Source organism: Eufriesea mexicana, unplaced genomic scaffold (genome assembly GCF_001483705.2).
Source record: "Eufriesea mexicana isolate 0111107269 unplaced genomic scaffold, ASM148370v2 scaffold2645, whole genome shotgun sequence".
NCBI classification, from domain to species: Eukaryota; Metazoa; Arthropoda; class Insecta; order Hymenoptera; family Apidae; genus Eufriesea; species Eufriesea mexicana.
In genome coordinates this window covers 641,693-663,078 of record NW_016910703.1, presented here as the reverse complement: position 1 = coordinate 663,078, position 21,386 = coordinate 641,693, and the positions used below count along the sequence as shown (strand labels likewise).

General features: G+C 34.1%; 1 protein-coding gene across 3 annotated transcripts in view; it reads left to right on the top strand.

Annotated features, from left to right (window-relative positions):
* Positions 1-21,386, top strand: part of LOC108550245 (neurotrimin) — a 247,502-nt gene that overhangs the window by 112,607 nt on the left and 113,509 nt on the right. For 2 of the 3 annotated variants that reach the window (XM_017903944.1, XM_017903942.1), the window contains exon 1: positions 21,326-21,386. The exons of the other annotated variant lie outside the window; for it this stretch is intronic. In XM_017903944.1, coding sequence (XP_017759433.1) covers positions 21,379-21,386 — 8 coding nt within the window. In that variant the 5' untranslated portion in view covers positions 21,326-21,378. Of the gene's footprint in view, positions 1-21,325 lie in introns of those variants that run through there. 3 annotated transcript variants of the gene reach the window in all.

Genomic DNA, 21,386 nt, shown 5'->3' with positions numbered 1-21,386 from the left:
GGTTTTCTTTATACTTCCAATAGATTTAATCAAATTACTGGGTGAAAGATACCCGATGAAACTGAAGATTATTGTGATTTGACCGTGACTTCCCTATGAATATATTTTTAAGTTATATAATATTCATTTAATATACATATAAGTTATATAATTTTCATTTAATACAGAAAACAAAAGGGAGTGAATATGATGCGCAACAGTCATTAATATTTTTACACTGGTTTTTTACTCTTTCGAGAAGGAACTATTTAGTGTGTATAAAGTATGTATAGAATATATGTGGTTTTAGAATCAAGGAAAATGAATATTCAAATAATTATAATAAGTAATTTCCAAAAATAGTAGTGGAATATTGGATATGAAGAAGTATTAGACATTATAAGTCTTATTTGATGGGAATATGTAACTTATTCTTCTATTAGCAATATATTTAGTCTGTCACATAAGTATTCGCACTTGTCCTATTCTTGGCTCTGCGTGGTTGTTATTTATTTATAGCATATTTAGTGAAATTCCTACAAAGGATATTGTACATTGCAATAACTATTATCATGCACTGCTAAAGAAATCAAAAGTTCATTAATAATAAATGGGCATCAATTTTATAAAGGTGAAATTAAATGATTTGGAGTTGGATAGTAAACATTATTTGGGAGCAGAAATGTGATTACAAATGATTCATGTCGAAGTTACAAAGTCAAAATATTTAGCAGTTATAAGAAACAACTCACGAAGATAGCATATCACACATGATTTTCTATCAAATATCAATTATGGAGTATATCATACCAAAATCAACAATGTCAAATCTAGGCAAACTTACTAGTACCCTCTCATATCGAAACTAGTTACCACTCTCAAATAGTACAGGTATAATTATCCAACTATTGGAATAGGAAATAAATGAGTGTATAGTGGGATTATTCTCGATTAAATCCTTCGCAGACAAAAATCTGCCGATCTGACAAACAATGACACTTTTGACAACGAAGCAGATTTATTTAAATTAAAATACAACTCTAATTCTCTTACAATTCTCGGATTCTAACTCTCAACCACTCACTTTGAACTCTCGACAACTCTGACTCTCGAACTCTAACCCTCTATACTACAAAACTCTTTGATACTCCATTACGGCTGCACACACTCTTAACACTATTTCCCTTCTTAGGGTCGTTCAGCTTACGATACCATAGTATTATCACATCTTTGGAGCTGGATTTACGTTCGTTAAAATCGCTTCGAGTCATAACGATCATCGAAACATGGGCTTCTGGAATATTTCTATATTTCCGTGCAGAAAGTAAAATATATATGTAGATATGCGTATGTCTAAAAGCAATTTGCGATAATACCGCTTAATACCCCGAAGGCGCAATCTGTGAACTCAAACAACCGCGGTTACGTCTAATCGATAGAAGACGCGTATAAACATACTATATGTTTACAGTCAAACAGAACTTAAATTCCAGTGCACGGTTTCCGAGCTATCGTTTATAGAGACTTCACAAGTTCGCAGACCATCTAATTACACGCGAGTATCCATCAAAATGGATTCACCTGGTCTGCTTAAACGGAAGTGCAGACACATGCGCTCAATGAAAGGAAAATGTACCGCCAAAGCTGCTTTTATGTCATCTATATACATTCCTATATATATATTTGAATTGACGAGTAGCCAGGAAATGGAACATTTCTCTAGCTAAACCCTTTCTCTGACTATCGCATTATTATAGTCTATTCCATATAAAAAAGGAAATTTATGAAATATCAATAGTACAAATGAAAGAACATTTCAACTCTGACTATTTCAAATCACAATTTTGGCATACAGCTTCTTCTTGAAAAGAGCTGCTCAATTAGATTACTCCATGCCTAATTAACATCCTTCTAACAAACGGAAACATTCTTCATCGTGATGAGAACAAACGCATTAAACATATCGTTGAATGATACATGCCGCATTTACGAAAGTATACCTCATAATGCGACCACGCTTACAATGACTCGTACAATAATAGCACCCGTTACAATGTGTTTCCATCGAATGTTTGGCATTTGATTAAAAGTGTCGTCGACAAATCTCAATTATCGTGGTCCGCGGCGCGCGTACAACTTCGTCCGGTGAATTTCTGATTAAATTGTCGTGGGAAATATGCGAAATTAGCATTAAATGCACTACACCCCCATAATTGGTACGGTTACCAAAATATACTATCGGCCACGGTACATGAACATTAATGAAGACTGCGAATTATTGCGTTTTGTCACGTTCCGCTCAATTGTCATGCGATAAAACGAAAGGTATTTATTTATTATCATGTCATTAACAACAGTCACGTATTAGTTAATGGGAGAACACGCAATACGATCGTCTGTATGGAAAATGAGTCACAATAAATATAATACTATAATATTTTATACGCGGGATATGATAATGTGCGACAAAAGAATGGCTTCACTTAATAAAATGAAACAAAATAAAGAAGGTTGTTTAAAGGCAAATGTTAGATGTACTTGAACTTTTCCTCAATAATTATAGAATTGTGACAGCTTAAAGTTTGAGATGTTATTTGATATATTTACATTTATATTTATTATAACGTGAATAATTTATCAGAAATCAGTCGCCAATGAACTGAATATAAATTCACTATACGTTTTATTGCTTATCTAATAACTTGAAGATCGAGGAAGTCTTTGAAGACTTAAAATTCCTGAGAGCGTTGAAGATCTTGCACATCTTTAAGAGAACGTAAAGTCCGGGATATTCAAAGTTTAAGATTCTTACCCTATTAAGCTAACTCTGGCAAGGGTCATATTCTACTATTTTTACATAAAAGATAGAGGTGATTAACACAATATTTCGAAGTATACCCTTTTTAACAAAATGGAAATCCTAGTATGGAATATTTTTAATGATGAAAAAAAATAAGAAAAACACCTGCTTTCATTTCGCATTTTAAGTCCTCATTTCCTTAATAAATTAAAAAAATTAATAAGAACGTAACCATAACATGGATCCCTTTGACGATGATATAAGAAGAAATTACATTTTCTCCTACAATTTTCACCTACTGATATGAAAAATAGCTGCGACAAAAATGCATTGAATCTGAATCTGCCAACAAAAAGGTTCAGGATATGAATAAATAAAAACTGACAACTTTTACTATATTTACAACAATATTCTAAAAAGGGACATTTTTATTCAATATTTTTATTAACTGCAGCATGTACTATACTAACATTCCTTTGTATTCTTACAGTGATGCATCATTTCCAAGTTATCCCAGAAATACTTCAAATGATAGGCTGTGTTACCATTTTGCTCACACTATAGATATACATTATATAGGGGAGAATGTAGAAATATAGGACAATATTGAATATCATTCCACACAAAGGATTACGCTATATTAATAATGTACGCTTCCAGAACATATTCTTAGCTTCTGCGATGCATAAATATGTTCGTTCCAATTTGACTCAGGATTTCGGGATCGCCGTCGAGATGCAAGAGATGCAAGACACAATCTAGTTACTTTTCCGATGCTTCTTCGTACGTGAAAACATTATCACTACGCGACCGTGTATGATATAAAACACAGGAAAGGACCGGTTGATGAGAAATAAGAAAGATAGGATTAGCAGGTCCTGGCACTCGACGCGAAACACTGTGTGGGGTATCCTCATTATTCGGACAACTGCGTCACAATGACCGCAAGGCGATTATAAACTACAGCAATTAATTATAAGTGGTCTCGCGGTATAACGACTTCATGCTAGAAATTCCGGCCTGCAACGCCGAAGCATACCACGAATATTTGGTTTGCCATGAAACGCTTCAAGAACGGCCGCACCTTCGTCTTCTGGTATGCGGTGAAACTGCAGTTCTCTCTGTTCTCTTTCGCCCTCGACCCGTTCTATACGTTCTTTTCATCCCGTTCGCTCTCTATCCGCCCCTCTTCCTCACCTTTTCGCTCATTCCCTTTTTAGATCTCCATTTATCAATTACAACGAGTCGGGAGAGCGCCGGCGGGAATAAACCGCTGAAAAATCCCATTATCGGGTCCGGAACCTCTGCCCCTGCATTTATTTTGCTTCCATTTAACTTGCCGGAGACTCTGGCTCCACCTTACGACAACGAGGAAGTTCTTCATCAGGCTAGGCTAGAATATCGATGTCTGGGAACATAGTGGAACGAAAGATTCTCCTGTTTCGCTTGTTGTGTTTCCCAGTTCGATTCGTATCGCACCGCGTTTCTTTAATCGCGACTTATTCACATTTAGGAACAAGGAATTAATTTCACTGAAAGCAAGGAGTCGATTGCCCTATTTTTTGAAAATAATAATGTGGGATTTGCATTCGCAAAGGAGTTGACAACTCTCTCAACATAAAGATATTATGAAGATACAGATTGCTACTCGACCAGTGCTTACACAGAATCGTCTTGCCACACTTGTACTAGAACTCTCGTTCTAACATACTATCAAACTCTCATTCTATCTCTCATATCATTCAACATCCCTTTTATACTAATTCATACTACGCATTGTTCAACGCTTGAAGGTTCTCCAAACGTTTCCTGAAATCCTTCGTCCTTCATTCATTATTAATTATTCAACAATAACAATCTTACGATCCGCATTCGTACACGATCACTTATCAATCGCACCAACGATACTCTACTACGCCATTCATGTACCTGCCACTTTCTAAGACAAACTTTCGATCCATTTGCTCACCCTACAATAGGTTCCATAAGAAGACGCAATATAAATTTGTTATAAATTATTTCTGCGCCAATATATTCGATTACTTAGGCACACTACACGTATTTCGATTAGAAAAATGTATTCTTACAATTAGTCAAATTGTATTTTCAACCGTGTCAGTCTTAATGGAACATTGGAACCGTTTCCAAAAAAAGTTTAAATGAAAATAACGGAAAGCAGAGTATTTTTACTACCTCTTTGTTTCTTCCATTTTTCTTTTTTTTTCTTTTCTTTTTTCTTCAGTAGCGGTATTCTTTTATTACCGATTCTCTCTTGTTAATCGCATAAAGTTTCGCTGAACTCGAGACATTGAGGGGTGCGAGAAGAACGAAGATGATCCATTTGAATTCAACCGAACAGATTGTATTACAATCCAACAAGTTATTACTGGCCTGATTTTATACTTCTATGCATTTGCATCTTATAAATGTCTGTTAAAGTAAATCGATAGTTCAATATGATCACTAAAACACAGTCAGGAAAAGAACAAAATAAGATACTCAAATAGAATCTCTGTTGCACAGCGTTTCACGTTATCCAATGTTCTAGAAATCATCTCGATTAACTTTCCCCGCAAATGAAGTCTTGTGTCGTCGCTAAAGCTACAGTAGGATATCGAGGTTTATAGAGGCCGAGAGGAAATTCGTTTATAAGAGGATCGAGAGTTTTAACTTTGCTATCTAAACATAATAATGACAAAATGAAACTTTTCTGCAATCTCGTCGCGAAGGAAATAACGTATGTTTGATTTTCTTAATCGGATATTCAACCTACTTCTCTGGAATAACAACTCGAACAGCTGGAATTACGAAGAGATAGAGGCACGGTTGTTTTCGACTCGAGGGCTCTATTCGATAGTCTGGACAAACAGCCACCATAGAAACGGATCCTCCTGTAAAATTTGTCCTTAGACATGTGTCGCGTGAACTACTTGGCAGGTTACTACTTCTGTCATTATTTATGCAAAATCTTGCAATGGTAGAAGAACAGTGTCTTTATTGATGGTTGACTACGTCAGAAGTTGCTACGACTTGCCGGAATTTAAAATGATAAATATTTGTGTAAGAGAGTAACCATTCTTGTTGACGAAATAATTTATAAAATGCGTTTGCTTACATCGACCAATGTTTGGAAAATACGAAACATTATTCACAAAATTTTGAAGTTAAATTATATCACCTGAGTAGGAATGAAACGATAATGTAATTCATTTGAACAATTATAAAGAAAATTTGTGAAAAGGAGACAAAGAATACAAAAATCTTGAAGCACTGTATTGTATATTGCACATATCGAATATAATTTAGCATTTTAGTAATATTTTTTACTTCATCTAGGAATACTATTGCAAGAACTTCTGCATCTTAATAAATCGAAGATTTTTAACACCATCTATTGCATCTTCAAAGAGTAATACAGGTTTTCCAATACAGTATATCAACTTGCTGTTAACTATAATTAAGTTTTCAAATTGATCAATTTTAAATCAAACGCTCTTCAATCAGACACGGTTCAAACAACGTTAATAGACTAACATAAAATGCTATTCCTGCCACTTTGATTCCTTTCTACTGCTAACTTCATTCTGAGACGTTGCTTTTTAATAAAAATTCGAGGAACAAATTTCTAGCTTGCCGTGTCAACAAGTTATCGGTATGACGTCACCAACACGACCATTGTTTCCGGTAGTATTGTTTCGGGTTGTTTCTCACCAAGCTATGAACCTTTTACGTTGGAGATTTCCAAGCTACCGACGGAGAACTGAATAAAAGGAAAATGAACACAACCACACCCATCTAGTCTTCACACAGCAAGGCATTCACCCTCGTCTCGGGAAATCACGGTAATCTTGTAGTCTTCTCTCTCTTTTTTTTCGAGGAAGAGGAATACACTACTTGCGCGCACTACTTGAAATAACGTTAAGAAGTTTGTATCCTGTCGAACGCGCACCAGAGGCTTACGCTATTCAGTGGATACACGACAGAAAAATGTCAGGAGTATGCGATTACTTGCCTGGATGAAGATTGATAAGTTTTATGTAAACAATATATAGTGAGTTATAACGAAACATTACAATTTAACCAATACGTAAGTATTTACTCTTAGTTAAATGCTATACATGATATAAATGTTGCAATCTCCGTGAAATTCTATACTTGGTTGAATGTCGTTAAATGGTGACTCTGAGATATTACTAAGACTTATAACGTAAGAAAATCAGATAACTATTATAGTCAATAAATTATATAAATAGTTTCCATGAAAATTTTTCATTCGTAGTTTTCATTAAATTTCATGCATGAAAGTTAGATCTATGAAGATTTGAATTCAAATAGTATTTATACTGTGGTATAAACGTATAGATGGAACAATTGCTCAGCGAGTGACAGGTGCATGAATGATGTAGTAGAGTTTCGAATGACTGTTGGTGCGACTGATTAATGACCGGAAGAGTATGAAAGTGTATTAAAACGTGAGGTCGAGTTCAAGTGCATCAAGACGATTCTGTGTAAGCGCTAGGTGAGTAGCAATCTATATTTTCACAATAAATATCGCTATGTTAAAAGAGTTGTCAGTCATTTGTGAATACCAAAAAATGTTGTCCACTTCAATCCCAGCCAGAGTATGAAGAGTAAAACATTTTTGGATACGAAAAATTAAATTAATTGTAGAAAAATTAACTATAAATGTCAACAATAATTTCTACTGAATTATTATTTCTGCAATGCATTTCTATTCATGTTATCAAAATGAACCCCTTGTACATCGAGCAATTTTTAATACCTACCAGAAGCTACGAATAATTTTTACTATGGGTTAATAGTTAGGGATTATTCACAATGGCTCGAGCGCATCTATGTAAAAGATTGAAAATTTTATTATGTAATTAAAAAAAGAAAATGTATACGATTCAAAAATATGATTTATTATGTCGTCGCAGCGATGACAATAGAGTGCAAAGTTTTGAAACACATAACGACGAAAAAATCAAAGAAAGAGTAGAAATCGAATGTACATCTATCAATGTCAGATTGAGATGGAGATTATATATTACGGGGAGATTACGTGTCGTAATTGCAATTAACACGACATGAAAATCCGCAAACGCGACGATAATGAATTCACGATGTTGACGGAACGGCCGCAATTGCATAGAATCAAATGACCGTATGCGTTCACCAGAGATACGGAGCGCTTATGAATATGTAATGAGTGTACTTGTGTTTATAGTCGACCTTAGAATTAACGAAACACATCATGATTCTATGAAATAACTTCACACGGCAATCTAATTTTATCTGGACTTCATATTTGTTATATTTCAGTAAGACTTCAATAATCAATAACGATTAAACTGCAGATGTAAATAAAAATGTACATACAAATTGTTCAAATTTTCTGATTTGAAAGAAATTGAAAAATCGTATGAAATCCTTCCACATATTTACTCGACATCATGAACTATAATATTCTGTAATCAATAATTCTATTTACTTCGTAAGTAATTTTGATAAAATAAAGAAAAGGAAAAAAGAGATTTCTTCGAAACTCATAAGTGTAGCATAAAATACTGAAAACTTAATACCTCACACTCATCTATAACACGTTACTCTGTGATGTCCATTGAAAGTATTTTCAAATCTCTATCATTCACCTATATTTCTTAATTTTTATCTTATTTCTGTATCAATACAAAACATACTACATTACTGTCTACTGAACCGATATCGAATAGCTTGCTTATAACAATCGTTACTCATGAGACTATAACCAATGAAAATTTTTCTCTCATCGAAAATTTTTACACACAGTTGACGAACATGAACATACCAATGTAAATGAAACTGCAAGAGTAATGCATTTGAAGTTAACCATTCTCTTCGCGGTAAATCGTAAAGGACCTAAGCTTCTAAGAAGTCCAAACACTGAGAGGAAATCAGGTGTGACGTGTGCATTCCGCTCGCAAATCTGCCGGTTGATTCATTCGGGGCACGAGTTCCGGAAGCGTCAGCTTGGAAAAGCAATTATTTCCCTTTAAGCTTCGTCGCATCGTCGACAGTCGGAACTGTGTAAGTTCTTGGGTCTCGCTTACCTCTACACTGACGTGGACACGATGAACCGTTGTTTATTCCAAGCTCGTGGCGAAGGTCAATTTGTAGCTGAGAAACAACGTTAAATCTGTCAGAATGGTATGCCAATCCAATTCATGATAGGACTATGATGTTTCTAACTGGAACAGATTTCTTGTTGTGTAAACGATCAAAACAAATGAGGTTTACAGGAAAACCGGCTTTGTGGAGATACAATCTTATTGATCTATCATGGATCAGTGATTCCATCACAGTGATGATGGAACAATTTTGAGCTGTTTGTTTTTCAATTGTTCATCCTTATTAATTCGTTTCTCAACAGTGTACATACATATGCGTAGCTTCGCTCTTTTATAGTTAACAACCACTGGGAAACAACTAAAAAGCACAGGAGAGAACCAATATGATAAAGAATTTCTGATCGATTTGAATGCATAATTATCCATAATTATCTACCATTTCACGCAGTCAAAAGTCTACCCGGGAAATTGAAAGAAAATGATTATAAACGGTATTACGAGTCATGTTGGAGTGACTGCTCCTGATCATTAGTAACGAATTGGTTCCGAACGATTATAACGTTCATTAGGAATAAATTCCCCTACTACGAGATGATGAAGCTTACTACGCTATACTACGTAATATACTAAGCTGTACTATGCAATGAAGCTTCATTCCGTGTATAAAATATTTCGATCATCAGTTTAATATTTTCCATTAGAAAGATTTTATCGTCTTACTATAGAAGACCTCGAGAGAATTCTTGGTAAATTAGTCCATGCCTCATTATTCCAGGAATGTTCAAATCAAGACACATGCCTAGACATTCCACACTTTAGACGACAACAGGGTTTGTCGGTATTAGTACTGATTAAAGGTAGGCATCATTCAAACTGAAGCCATGAATGTTTCATTAATGTATCTCTCATTTATTTATCGACTTACGTTTACTTAAATACATCATCAAAGACTTATTGCTAGCATGCGTAATATTAATAGTCCAGTACTAAGCCAATTTCTGTAATAAGGATAATAATTTGCTCCTTAAAAGAAGAGAAACCAAACGTAATATTTAACTTTTATTTATATAAAAGGTTTGAGAAAGAGTTTAATATTTTAAATTCAAAAGAATGAATTAATCATAACCCAGCTGAGCAAGATCACATACTTCGATGACATTCATCTAGAGTTGTCCCACTTTTAAAGCAACATTTCTGTTATATTTGTATTACATTACAGTATTTTCAAGTATTAAAACAAACCTAGCTAAATCTAATATTCTATTACTGATTTTAAATTCTTTGATATAAGAAATTACTCACGAAGAAAAATGTTCAGGCAATAAGCTAAGAAGTAAGAAAATTGAGTCGATGTATGTTTTGCATTTGAATTACATTTTACAATTATAATAAAATGCAACCATTTACGAATCGCGTAGAACCAAATTATAAATTTGTTATTGATTTTATTCAGTGATATGTTCACTAAGTGCACGTACACATTTCGTCTCGATAATGAATTCGTTTTCTCGGACACGTAGCTTCACGCGAAGCAAATTTATTCTGTACAACGATCGTATTACGTTGTACTCCAATTTTCGATCCGGCTACTATAAACAGGTTTCGATTGAATTCGAAACGTTTACCGCCCAGGCATCTTCGGTCATTGAAACGTGTAATTGGTTTTGTATGTTGCGGCGTACGAAATGTTCGAACGAAACATACAGGCAACTACAGTTTGTGATTAACATATGCAATGCGTCGAAACTCGTTCAAACATCGTGGATTACACAGTATTTTAATCATCCCTAGGTAATTTGCGTGTAATATCAAAATGCTAATTTAATTCCGGCGGTATCCGGAATTCTTGAAAATCGATTTCAATTTCTAGGGGATAAATAATGACCGTACCCGAAGGTTATTAGTGCAATGAAGACATTAATCACGCAACAAACAATACAATGTTTCTACGTGTATCATTATTGAAAAATTAATAGAAAACTTATATTTGAGCAGCATTTGGGAGTTGCGTGAAGAAAGTAAAAGAAATGTACTCGATGCGTGTTTAAAGTTGACAAGTGAAATGTATATACCACATTCGTGGGGTTGTAAGGCCCGTTTACGCAGATGCGATAATGTTACTGGGATGCGGCCTACTCTAAATTAATTGAGCTAGGCATGGTTATGGTTGAACTACAGAGAGGTTTATAGTAGACTGTTTCCTGCGTTGAGTTGATGGTGGGTCTTGGATGATAGTATAGTCGTGATGATTGTCCGGTCTTCTTGGGATTTTTAGGAGAACACTCTCGTGACTGCTCTGTCGGTGGTTTTATAAGCTTCGTCTGTCTACTGACTGGTTATGACTAATATTGGGGGTGCGTGCTAGTTTCGATGTTCTGCTGTTGTGGTGGATGTTTAAATAATTTTAGTCCTTGTGCCTATCTTAAGGGTGATATATTGGTCCTTGTTAATGGTTTACCCAAGCGGTGGTTTAAGTGACGATGAGTGTGTACGAATCAAGGGACACTGACAAGAAGGACATAAAACAGTCCTTCACTTGACCTGGGACATTGTGGTTCTAAAACCGCAACATCTCTATTGTATATATATTAAGCAATTAATAAAATGAGTGATGGAAATATATACAACAACTATAAAAAAAAATGAAAAATGAAACTCTTTCGACACGTACTTTTCGTTCAAATTTACGAACACCTTATAGAAATTTCAATAGCTGTATTCAATTATTCCTCACGACTCTCAATCGTTTGCTCTAAAAACGTTTATACCGAATTCTCTTTCTCAAGCATTCAATCATTCCTCAATCAATCCATTCAATTTCTGACTCTGATTAAATCACTCATGCTTAAATATTTTTGCAGCGTACTGCCTATTCCAAAAATAAGAATGAACTCTTCAACAAAATATATAAACCTCCAGATAAAAAAGTGTTCCTAATTGTCGGAAAATCAGCAAAAGGAAAAAAAGTAATATCAGGAAAGGTGAAGGGGCAACAACTATTACCAGCCATTTATATAACGTTACTTGTTAGAAAACAACAAGCCTCGCCTCTCTATTACCATACCAGGCAACATTTTCATACTCATAAACCGAAGGTCGCGACGAACTCCGTGCACTCCAGTTAACAAACTATTCCCTAGCGAGCTGATTGAATGGAACGTTTTTGAAATTTTCCGCCGGTCATTCAGCATGCATCAAAACTCTTCATTATAAACTCCAAACGAATGTGAATTTCACGAGTGCTCGAACACCGAGCACTAGAGATCCGTTGAACTGGTGGCCGTTTTCTAGGGTCGTGGACTGTGGCAGTTTCGAGTCTCGTCACTAGTTACATGGTTACACAGTGTGTCACGAGCAACAAACGAGTGATTTGTGATCGACGTGCCTTCACGAGGCAAGTTTTACGGTGCAATCAGAAACATTGACGTCGCATAGCGACTCGGTACCATAGTTATCGGTGTATCCTCTGGTTCGTGTTGCTATGCGATATTACGTTAGCACCACAACGCGCTGATGGCGCCAGTTAAGATGGGTAGCTGAATCCGGTTACACTCACGAGCCAGCCAAATGCGGGACATTTGGTACAATACGTCGCATGCGAAAGGTTAAACAACGGCACAGTTACTAACGAAGTAGCAAAGTTTTCTCATTTGTGCTGCTCTTTACCGTTTCCCTGAGTCACATTAGGCAGTTTGAGGTGCGGTAAGTATGAAAATAGAGAGAAGAAGAGAAGTGGCGTCGTCATGGCTCATGAATCACTATAAATAAAAGCGCAGAGAAATCAGGCTCTCCTAGAGTTTGACATATTCTGAGCCCAATGGGACCAAGTTTTCGGTTGCCACTTAGAGGAAATCGAATTACGCGTCTTTCGCCTTGTACATCACCGTCAGAAAATGAACTTCGGGTTTTTGTCGAAATGAACATTTTCCGAGAGTTTCGACTTTTACACCCGTCGTCTACACCCGACGTCTTGAATTTTGTACTTACTTTTTCGTCAACCGGCTCAAAGGATAAAGAAACCAAGGAAATTTCCATAGACGACGGTTATTGTATTTTGACTTTAACAGATACGGGAAAACGATTAGAAATTAACAAGATTTTGTCTTTTTCAAACGATCTAACGATCGATGTTGCTCGTCAATTATTTGTTTATAAAATTGCAGACAATGTGAAGAAATTGGTAGACATAATCAATTGTAAATTGGTAACAACCTCGATTTAATATATCGATAATACAGATAAATAAATAGGAGTGTGTGTACACGAGCGCGCGTATGTGTGCATCTGTGCGTGTGTGAGAGAGAGAGAGAGAGAATGAGCATTGCGTGTACGAGCGGTATATGGCGTCAGTAACGCGAACAGGTACGTACCTAATTGTACTAAAACAAAACAAGTAAAACCAGTGAATATACAGAAAATCCCGACATCTCAAATAAAACATATCAAATACCGAACGATACCGAACGATTCATGTTCAGTGTGAAGTTATGTTTACTAATTATACAGAAGGAAAATATATATCACACTTGAGGCAATTTGAGAAACTAAATTTAAGTAGAAAGTGTGAAAGGGTGGAAATAAAGGGGTAAGACAAAGGGATGAACATTAAGGAATATTAATGAGAATGAGAATGCATAACCTATCCGAAGAATATACGAGTGCGATTAATTCAAAAGACTGACTTTATTCTTTAGTTATTTTTCAAACTAAATTTATTGTTGAAAGTAACTGAGTATTATTTATTTAAAACCTGCCTATATCCATTAACATATGCTCTTTAACGAAGTAGAGCTGAATAAAGATGAAGAACAATTTGTTTTGAAATACTTTAGTATCCTTAAACAATAGATTCTTAATAACTGATCACTAGAATCATTTTGCAAAGTCACATATAACAGCAAATAAACTTCACAAATTCATAAAATCGAAATAATGACGAAAAAAGGTTATGAATATTTTGACAACTCATTTTTTACCCATACACAGATAAATTGCATCAAATTTTCTTCATTAATAATTCATTTTCATGTGATATAAAACTTTATATCATGTTTCGTGATCACAAGAAGAAGAAATGAACAATAATACAATAAAGAATTGATACCAGTATAATGCAATATTTATAAGATACTGAAATACTACAATACAAAACTCTCTTCTGTTCGCTATGACTGTGTCTTCTAAATTCCTTCGCGTGTGAAATGATTCCACTTTGTTTTTCTTATCCGCTCAGAGCGAGTCACATATACGTGCTTCAAATCATCATCGCGGACCCGGCTATCGTTATGCGAAGGTTAAATAATAGAAGGTACCTTTGTAGCCAGAATGCAGAAGATAATAATCATTCTGGATTCTTATATAGGGCCTTTTACTTTAAACTGTTAGTTAGTTCAAACCTTCTCTTCTCATTCCTGTATTATAGGAAAACTGATTAAGTTTCCATAAAGCTGCACGTATCTATGGAAACTCGGACATTAAACTGCTTCATAAAACACAAAAAAGATGCTTGATGTTCAACTGCATTACTAGACTCATCATATATTCATAACAGACAAAATTAATTTCTTGCATGAAAATTATATAATTTTATAAACAAAGAAAATTGGAATTCAAGAAAACATATTCAATCATTTCTTCATGAGAGTAATAAGCAACTACGTTTGTAAAATGACTTATACAGTTTACCTACTTTTTACAAGGATCTAATAGAATTGCTAAATATTTTAAATATACCTTTTTTCCATATTCATACAACAGTGCAACTATTAGGTAATTTAACACCATGGCGTCACATGAAATTCCTACCACGTTACCTACCCACGTTACCACCCATTTGCTATAATACGCTATAATTCCTTATACAAAGAATTTGCAGAACTCTTATTATTCATACATATTTATAAACGATTATCACTTGCATGAGACATTTTTATACATATATTTCACTGTTTCTAATGACTCATCGATGAATGATATTTTAATTTTAAACTGACACAATTTATTCTCCGTTTAATGACATATACACAAAAGTTCACACGTGGTAAATAAATATACATGTAAATAACACCATTTAATTTAAGAACGTGTCAAGGTAATTCAAAACTGAATTTTATACCGACCGATATCCAGTAATAAAGGATAAATTAGCCAAGGGACTTTGGTGAAACATAAAAATTCCTCTGCTCCGCCGGAAAGTTACACTTTTCGTTCAGCTAGTTCGGAAGTTACTCAGCCGGCTGTACTTTCATTACTGCTAAGATTAATCTGTAGTTGAACTTTGTTCATTAATGCGAAATCATAAAAGTTTGACCGATTTTCATCTTTCAGCGACCAACGCATCAAAGAATGTTTCAATTCCCTTTTATATTCTTCACTGTTAGATATACTCGTTGCTTCTACTCGAACATTGCTTCGAACAGTCAAATATTTTGTACGATTTACTAATTAATGAACGATCGTTTTAAAATTAAAATAATGAATGTATCGTTGATATTATTATTCTGATCATATTATACAAAAAAAATTTGGATTGCGGTGCATTTTTGATAAATCAGATATTTTTATGATAGATATTAATACATCCTGTCGAAAATGTGAAACGGGTATTATAAGAAAATGATTGGAAACCATTTAACCAGAAAGTCGGAACGCATTCCCAAAATTCGCGGGGAAATTTTACGTGGAAATGTTCTGATATTACTTTATGATAATTCCGTAGTTAATGATTCGCGATTCCGTCGCGTGGGTTTCATAACGACAGAGAAATTTTAATTATCATTAATACGAATTATCGAATATTCTAATGCCACGGTCGCGCATTCTGTTATGAATGTTTTTAGATTTAATCATAACAAAGTGTGTCGATAATGATATGAAACGCATATTTCGCTTTAATTCATTTACAAAATTTCGAAAGACTGTAAATAATCACGTCGAAACGTTTGCAATAAAACTTTTCTTTTATGAGCAAATATTCTTTACTGTTTTATTTTCATTTGGTAAGTTGTTTTACCAATCTCATACCAGATACTTATTAGAAATTACACCTCTTTTAACAATATTTGAATTATATACCTTGTTTATACTTTCAATTTAGTGATATGTAAGTATAGAAGGATCTCGAATCACCAATCACTTGTTACCTAAATATTCAAGTATCCAAGTAATATCTATGAACGGTATAAAAAAAAAGATATATACATTCCTAACATATTCTAAATATACCTATGTATGTCATATTTCTGTGTATTGCTTAGTAGATTGTTAGAATGTTAGAGAGAGGATTCGAAATTTGCTAGTTCAGAAAAATTGAATATAGATATTCAAAAACATACAATACATACGTATACCAGGAAAAGAATAGAGAATGGAATCATATTTGCAAAATTAATAGGTACAGGTGCATTTTTCTCGTAGATTTTTAGGTATTCCTTTTTTAGGCAACAGAAAGCGAATATTAATTTTAACTTCTAATCAATTTTTGGTTAATTATAAATGTTCATACGTTGTAACTTCAACCTCTGAAATATTAATCTGAATTCCACAAAAGAAGCAATGTCATTTCATGAATTGAATACAGAGTGGCAACATTAAAATATCGCTGTTACTGCATGTACATGAAATAGATCAATGTAATTGTAGCATAAATTATAAAAATTACATTTTTCAGAAAATATTGTAAAAAATAGTGTTATTAAATCTTAAAATATATACACATTTCATTTAAATTGTACTAATATCATCCTGGATCTTAATTAATTCTTACGTTTACTCAACTTACAGTAGCAAGCTTAAGAATAAATATATAAAGAGTAGCAGTACAATAGAAATCTGAAAGGATTTTCTGCAAAGTGTAATGAAAAAGTCAAAAGTCAGTAGAATATTAAACTTTGTAAACTTACTGAAGTTTCCTTATTAATCGAGTTAAAACGAGTCACTCTTCTTTCATCAAAATTCTGTCTTAAAATTTTCCGGAAAATAATATACAGTTATTAATATGACAATCATGATAGAATTCAATAAGATTTTATTTGATGAACGTTGAAAGCTAATTTTCCTACGAAATGCGTGCTATGTGTGGGTTTCCTCATTGTCTGCGAGATGTTTAATGTATGACGTTTTTCTATCTGAAATTCTGAAGAAGTGCGCTGAATTTAGATCTACCGCCAGATCTTAAAATGGCTGCACCTAAGATAACGGTTTCCTCAAGGAGGATGACTTTTTTTATACTCTTCCAATTCGAAACGTTACCTTGCACACTTCTATTGCCACATTGGAATGGTGCTATGAATTCCAGTCTGATCTGTCCGCGTAAACTTCAACAGAAATTTTCTTGCAATCACAGTCGAAAGGTAATATTAGCTTTTAGCATGGTCATTAAATTTAGAGCAATTCACTCGGAAATAAAAACGTAAATGATTATTCTTTTGAATTTTTGTGTATTAAAGTCTTGTATCGTGGTACTTGCACCGAAAAAATTCTCCGGAATTTTTATTACAAACTTTTTTGCATTTATCCTGAAATACACTTAAACGTTTTAGTAAAAAATTTGTATCTCTTAATTCGAACTATTGTACCATTTTCTTTTATTTTATTAGAAAGGTTTGAGAGTTTATTTATATTTAATAAGTAACAATATCTCTAAGTTATATAGGAACTGATGATTTTGAACTGATTTAAACAATTTCTTATTAAATTTACTAGATTTGTTGGTGACTTCTCCGTATAATTGTAAAAATTTTCCATCCATATTGATTTAATATTAATATATAATATTATATAATATTGTAGTATCGCAGAATTTCCACCTCGTGTGTAGGTGATTTTGGTTTAGAAAGTCGCCGAGGGTTCGAGGGCCAGGTCGGACCGAAAAACCCCGACGATGCGTCAGGCCCTTAGCATGACCATATTTGGTCGTGTTGGGGGAGGCTTCTTAGGGGATATATAAAGAAGGCAGAAATGGTTAAAGGGACGATTCTTGAGAGAGGATTCTTGAGAGACGTTTCTTGAGAGACAGTGCTTGAGAGACAGTTATGCTGGGTCAGTGAGTTGTAATCGTGTTGTTAGTTGTAATCGTGTTGTTAGTTGGAATCGTGTTGTTAGTTGTAATTGTGTTGTTAGTTATAATTGTGTCGTTAGCTGTAGTCGTAAGAGTTTAGTTGATATATATCTATATTCGTAGTCTTTACCGTCACCGCACATTGTATTATTATTTTATGTTTAATCAATAGTTTTCTATTATTTAACACCCACACACAATCTCTATAATATTAATATACAATATATAATATTAAAAAGCAATAGCAGAGAATATCTCTCCTATAGCAGTATTTAAAATTCTTCTGCTAGGTAAAGTACACCAGCTCAATGCTTGATGTTATATGAATGATGATACATTAATAATGACATATAATCATATTCTAATTTTTAATAGATTTAAAAACGAAACGACACTTGAATGCTTCAAATTAATTACTATATCGCTATATATGGCTATTTATCAGAATTGATTTAATAAACAAAGAGAATGATATAGATCCAAAATTGATGTTGCTTGCAATAAAATGTCATTTAACATAAAAATATTTAACTTTGATTAAAATATCAAAAATAATTCAGCACATGTATTAGCACCCAAATTTAAAGTTTCATAAAGGAAAGTTGTATCACCATACAATGATCTTCATTGAAATGAAATTGAAGTTTCAATCACTGTGATCTGCTTCTCGACTAATTTTTAGGATTCTCTAATATAAAATTATGCAGAAGGTATAAATGCCTCTTAAGACATTTCAATAAAGTTAAGCATATAAAGTTCTCGTCTTAAACTTTTGAAGAAACAATTTAATGTAAAATTGTTTTAATGCGTCACGAACAAACTAACTCGAAATTTTGTTGAATTATTAGTCAAATGCTTGTTTGAACTTTGTATACCACTGAAATAATAATTACTTCTGTTATCAAGGTTCAGCAAATTATCGGCATAGCAGTAATTCATTATTTTCAGTTCCATTGCAACAATTACCGACACAGCACGGCAAATTGCTTTTCAAAGTTCCGATTTAACACCTGTGAAAAGGAGAAATATAGTTGAGCTTTATGACATAAATGTAACGCATTTCCGCAATTAACAATTTCTACGCGTTCACCATTGATGCTTCCCCATATGTAATTATAAACCAGGCTTTGGTGAAAATTAAATTCCAATTAAAACAACAGATGGTAATAAGATTGGATTGCATTCAATGACTTTTGAATTGCATGTGATACTGACAATAACTATTAATATATCTTTCTTGCATTTAATTTATTTTTCAATATCAGAATAAATTATTAATCAACATACTTTCATTCTTAATATAAGAAAGCTAAGCTTGGCAATGAAAATTAAAATCCTATTTATTAAAACGTATTTGGCATACAATAATTTAAAGAATAGAATTATCGATAAATTTTTTTAAACTTCTGAAACGATAGTGCTTTATTTTAAATTCTATTATATTCTAAATAAATAACACTGATGTTTATTAGAATTAATAAAATTTAATTCTTTTGAAATTGCATTGAACCTCAAAGCAAAAATAAATTACTATTATTTTCTTCAAGGACGAAAATTCTATTAAATTCATATTTCAATCGAACGTGTTGCAATTATAATGTACTTTAAAATTCCCATAGAAATAACAAAAGCAAGACGTAAATGACTAAATGATTTTAAATCATTACGTGTATAATATTTGTATATAACACACTAGTTTCGAGAAACGCAATAAATTACACGGTGTACTATCATCTTTTTATGTATTCTCTTCGTTCCGTGAGGAAATGTCGAATTGCTTGTATCGATAGGTGCGTACAGAGGAAATCTTCACGATTCACCAATGAAAGAAACATAAACGTAGATTTAAGTCTACAAGCAGCAGAAACACGGAAAGGACTGGCAATTGAAGTTAGAAACACATTTTGCTCGCGCTACCGTCACCTTGAACCTACTCTTACCGGTTTACGACGACATCCCCGCGAAACTTTCGGTATACTTGCACTTAAAGTCATCCTTCGAAATAGTGCAATGTAGGTGGTGTAATGTCTGTTACGAATACCGTGTTTGTTGGTGGGTTGGGTTTATGACTTGCACTATTTTGTATGCCATGCTTCTGAAAGACGTGAAATGCCTGAACTCTTCCTAAAACCTTTCTCGGATGACTGCCGTCCTCTCCTACCACGAAGCTCGCCAGTGAGTTTAAGGGCGATTCTTGTATCATTCCGAAGGTGGATGGTCCTTTCGGGTCGCACACATTCTAACTTTAGTATCGATGAAAGTCGAATTTTTTATTGTTCACGTACTTTCGACTGCTTAGATCAGAAAACGCGAATAAGAAATAAAAATATAGGTATGACTGTATAATCTGAATATGTGGTCAATGAATCCTTAAATATTTAAGATAAGGCTGATGACAAACTTGGATATAAAAGATTAGTGCGATGGTAGAATGATGTTGTCTACTAAAGGTAATTCAATGGTGCAAATTACAATAATTAATCAAACTTTATATTCGCTTGAATTTTTTAATTTAATGTAAGAGTACTAGAGATTAGGTGAAATGAATAAAAACTGTTTGCAGTTGCGGTATGATGAATAAAATATATGCCATGTAAAAATAATGTAGGTATAAAATTGTATAACAATTTATAAAAATTTTATAAGGAAAGTCAAACCAATATCCGTAATTTAAAGAACTGTTAAAAAATAGGGGAAAAAACTCATAATTTAACTAAATAAACTAGCCATAGGTTGCCTAACTTTGAGCAGCACCATTTTTTCACCTTATATTTGCATACCCAATTAAATATATTGCCCGCATAAACTAACAGAGGAAAACAAAATCTTTTTGAGAAAATTCACGTTAAAGGATCACGTGATTCTATCTGATATATACGTATTTAAATCCCTTCGACTAAATCGACCGCGCGTGCAGCATTATCAATTGACCGAGAAAATCACATACACATCGAACACGTAAAAGTAGGGTATCGTCAAAGCGAAGCACACATCCAGAAGGCCGAGTAACTGGTCAAGGAGGGAGGCCGAAGTTCTAGACCGTCTATCAGTCCTAAGGGGAACTTTCGCGGTTGGATTCCTTGGAGCAGTGGCAGAACCTATGTCTACGTGTGTTTCTCGCTACCCTGGGAACGTGTCTTTCGTATGAGGAAGGCGGGTCCTACGGTTCACGATGGCGGAGGGCACGTGAGCCCCAACGGGCGCATGCGAACCAAGCCTAAAGCTTACGGCAATCGAGAAAGGATTCCTTTCTCACTCTCTCTCTGTTTCACCCCTCTTCCTCCCTCCAAGCAAGCTCCATCCCCTTTCTCACCCTCTCATTTCAGTCTCGTCGCTGGCGAGCCGTATAGCCCTCTCGTGTGCCAGTCTGCACCGAGATTCCGGCGCGAATCGTCCTTATCCGTCGCGGCGTCACGCCAACTTCTAGATGGATGTTGCT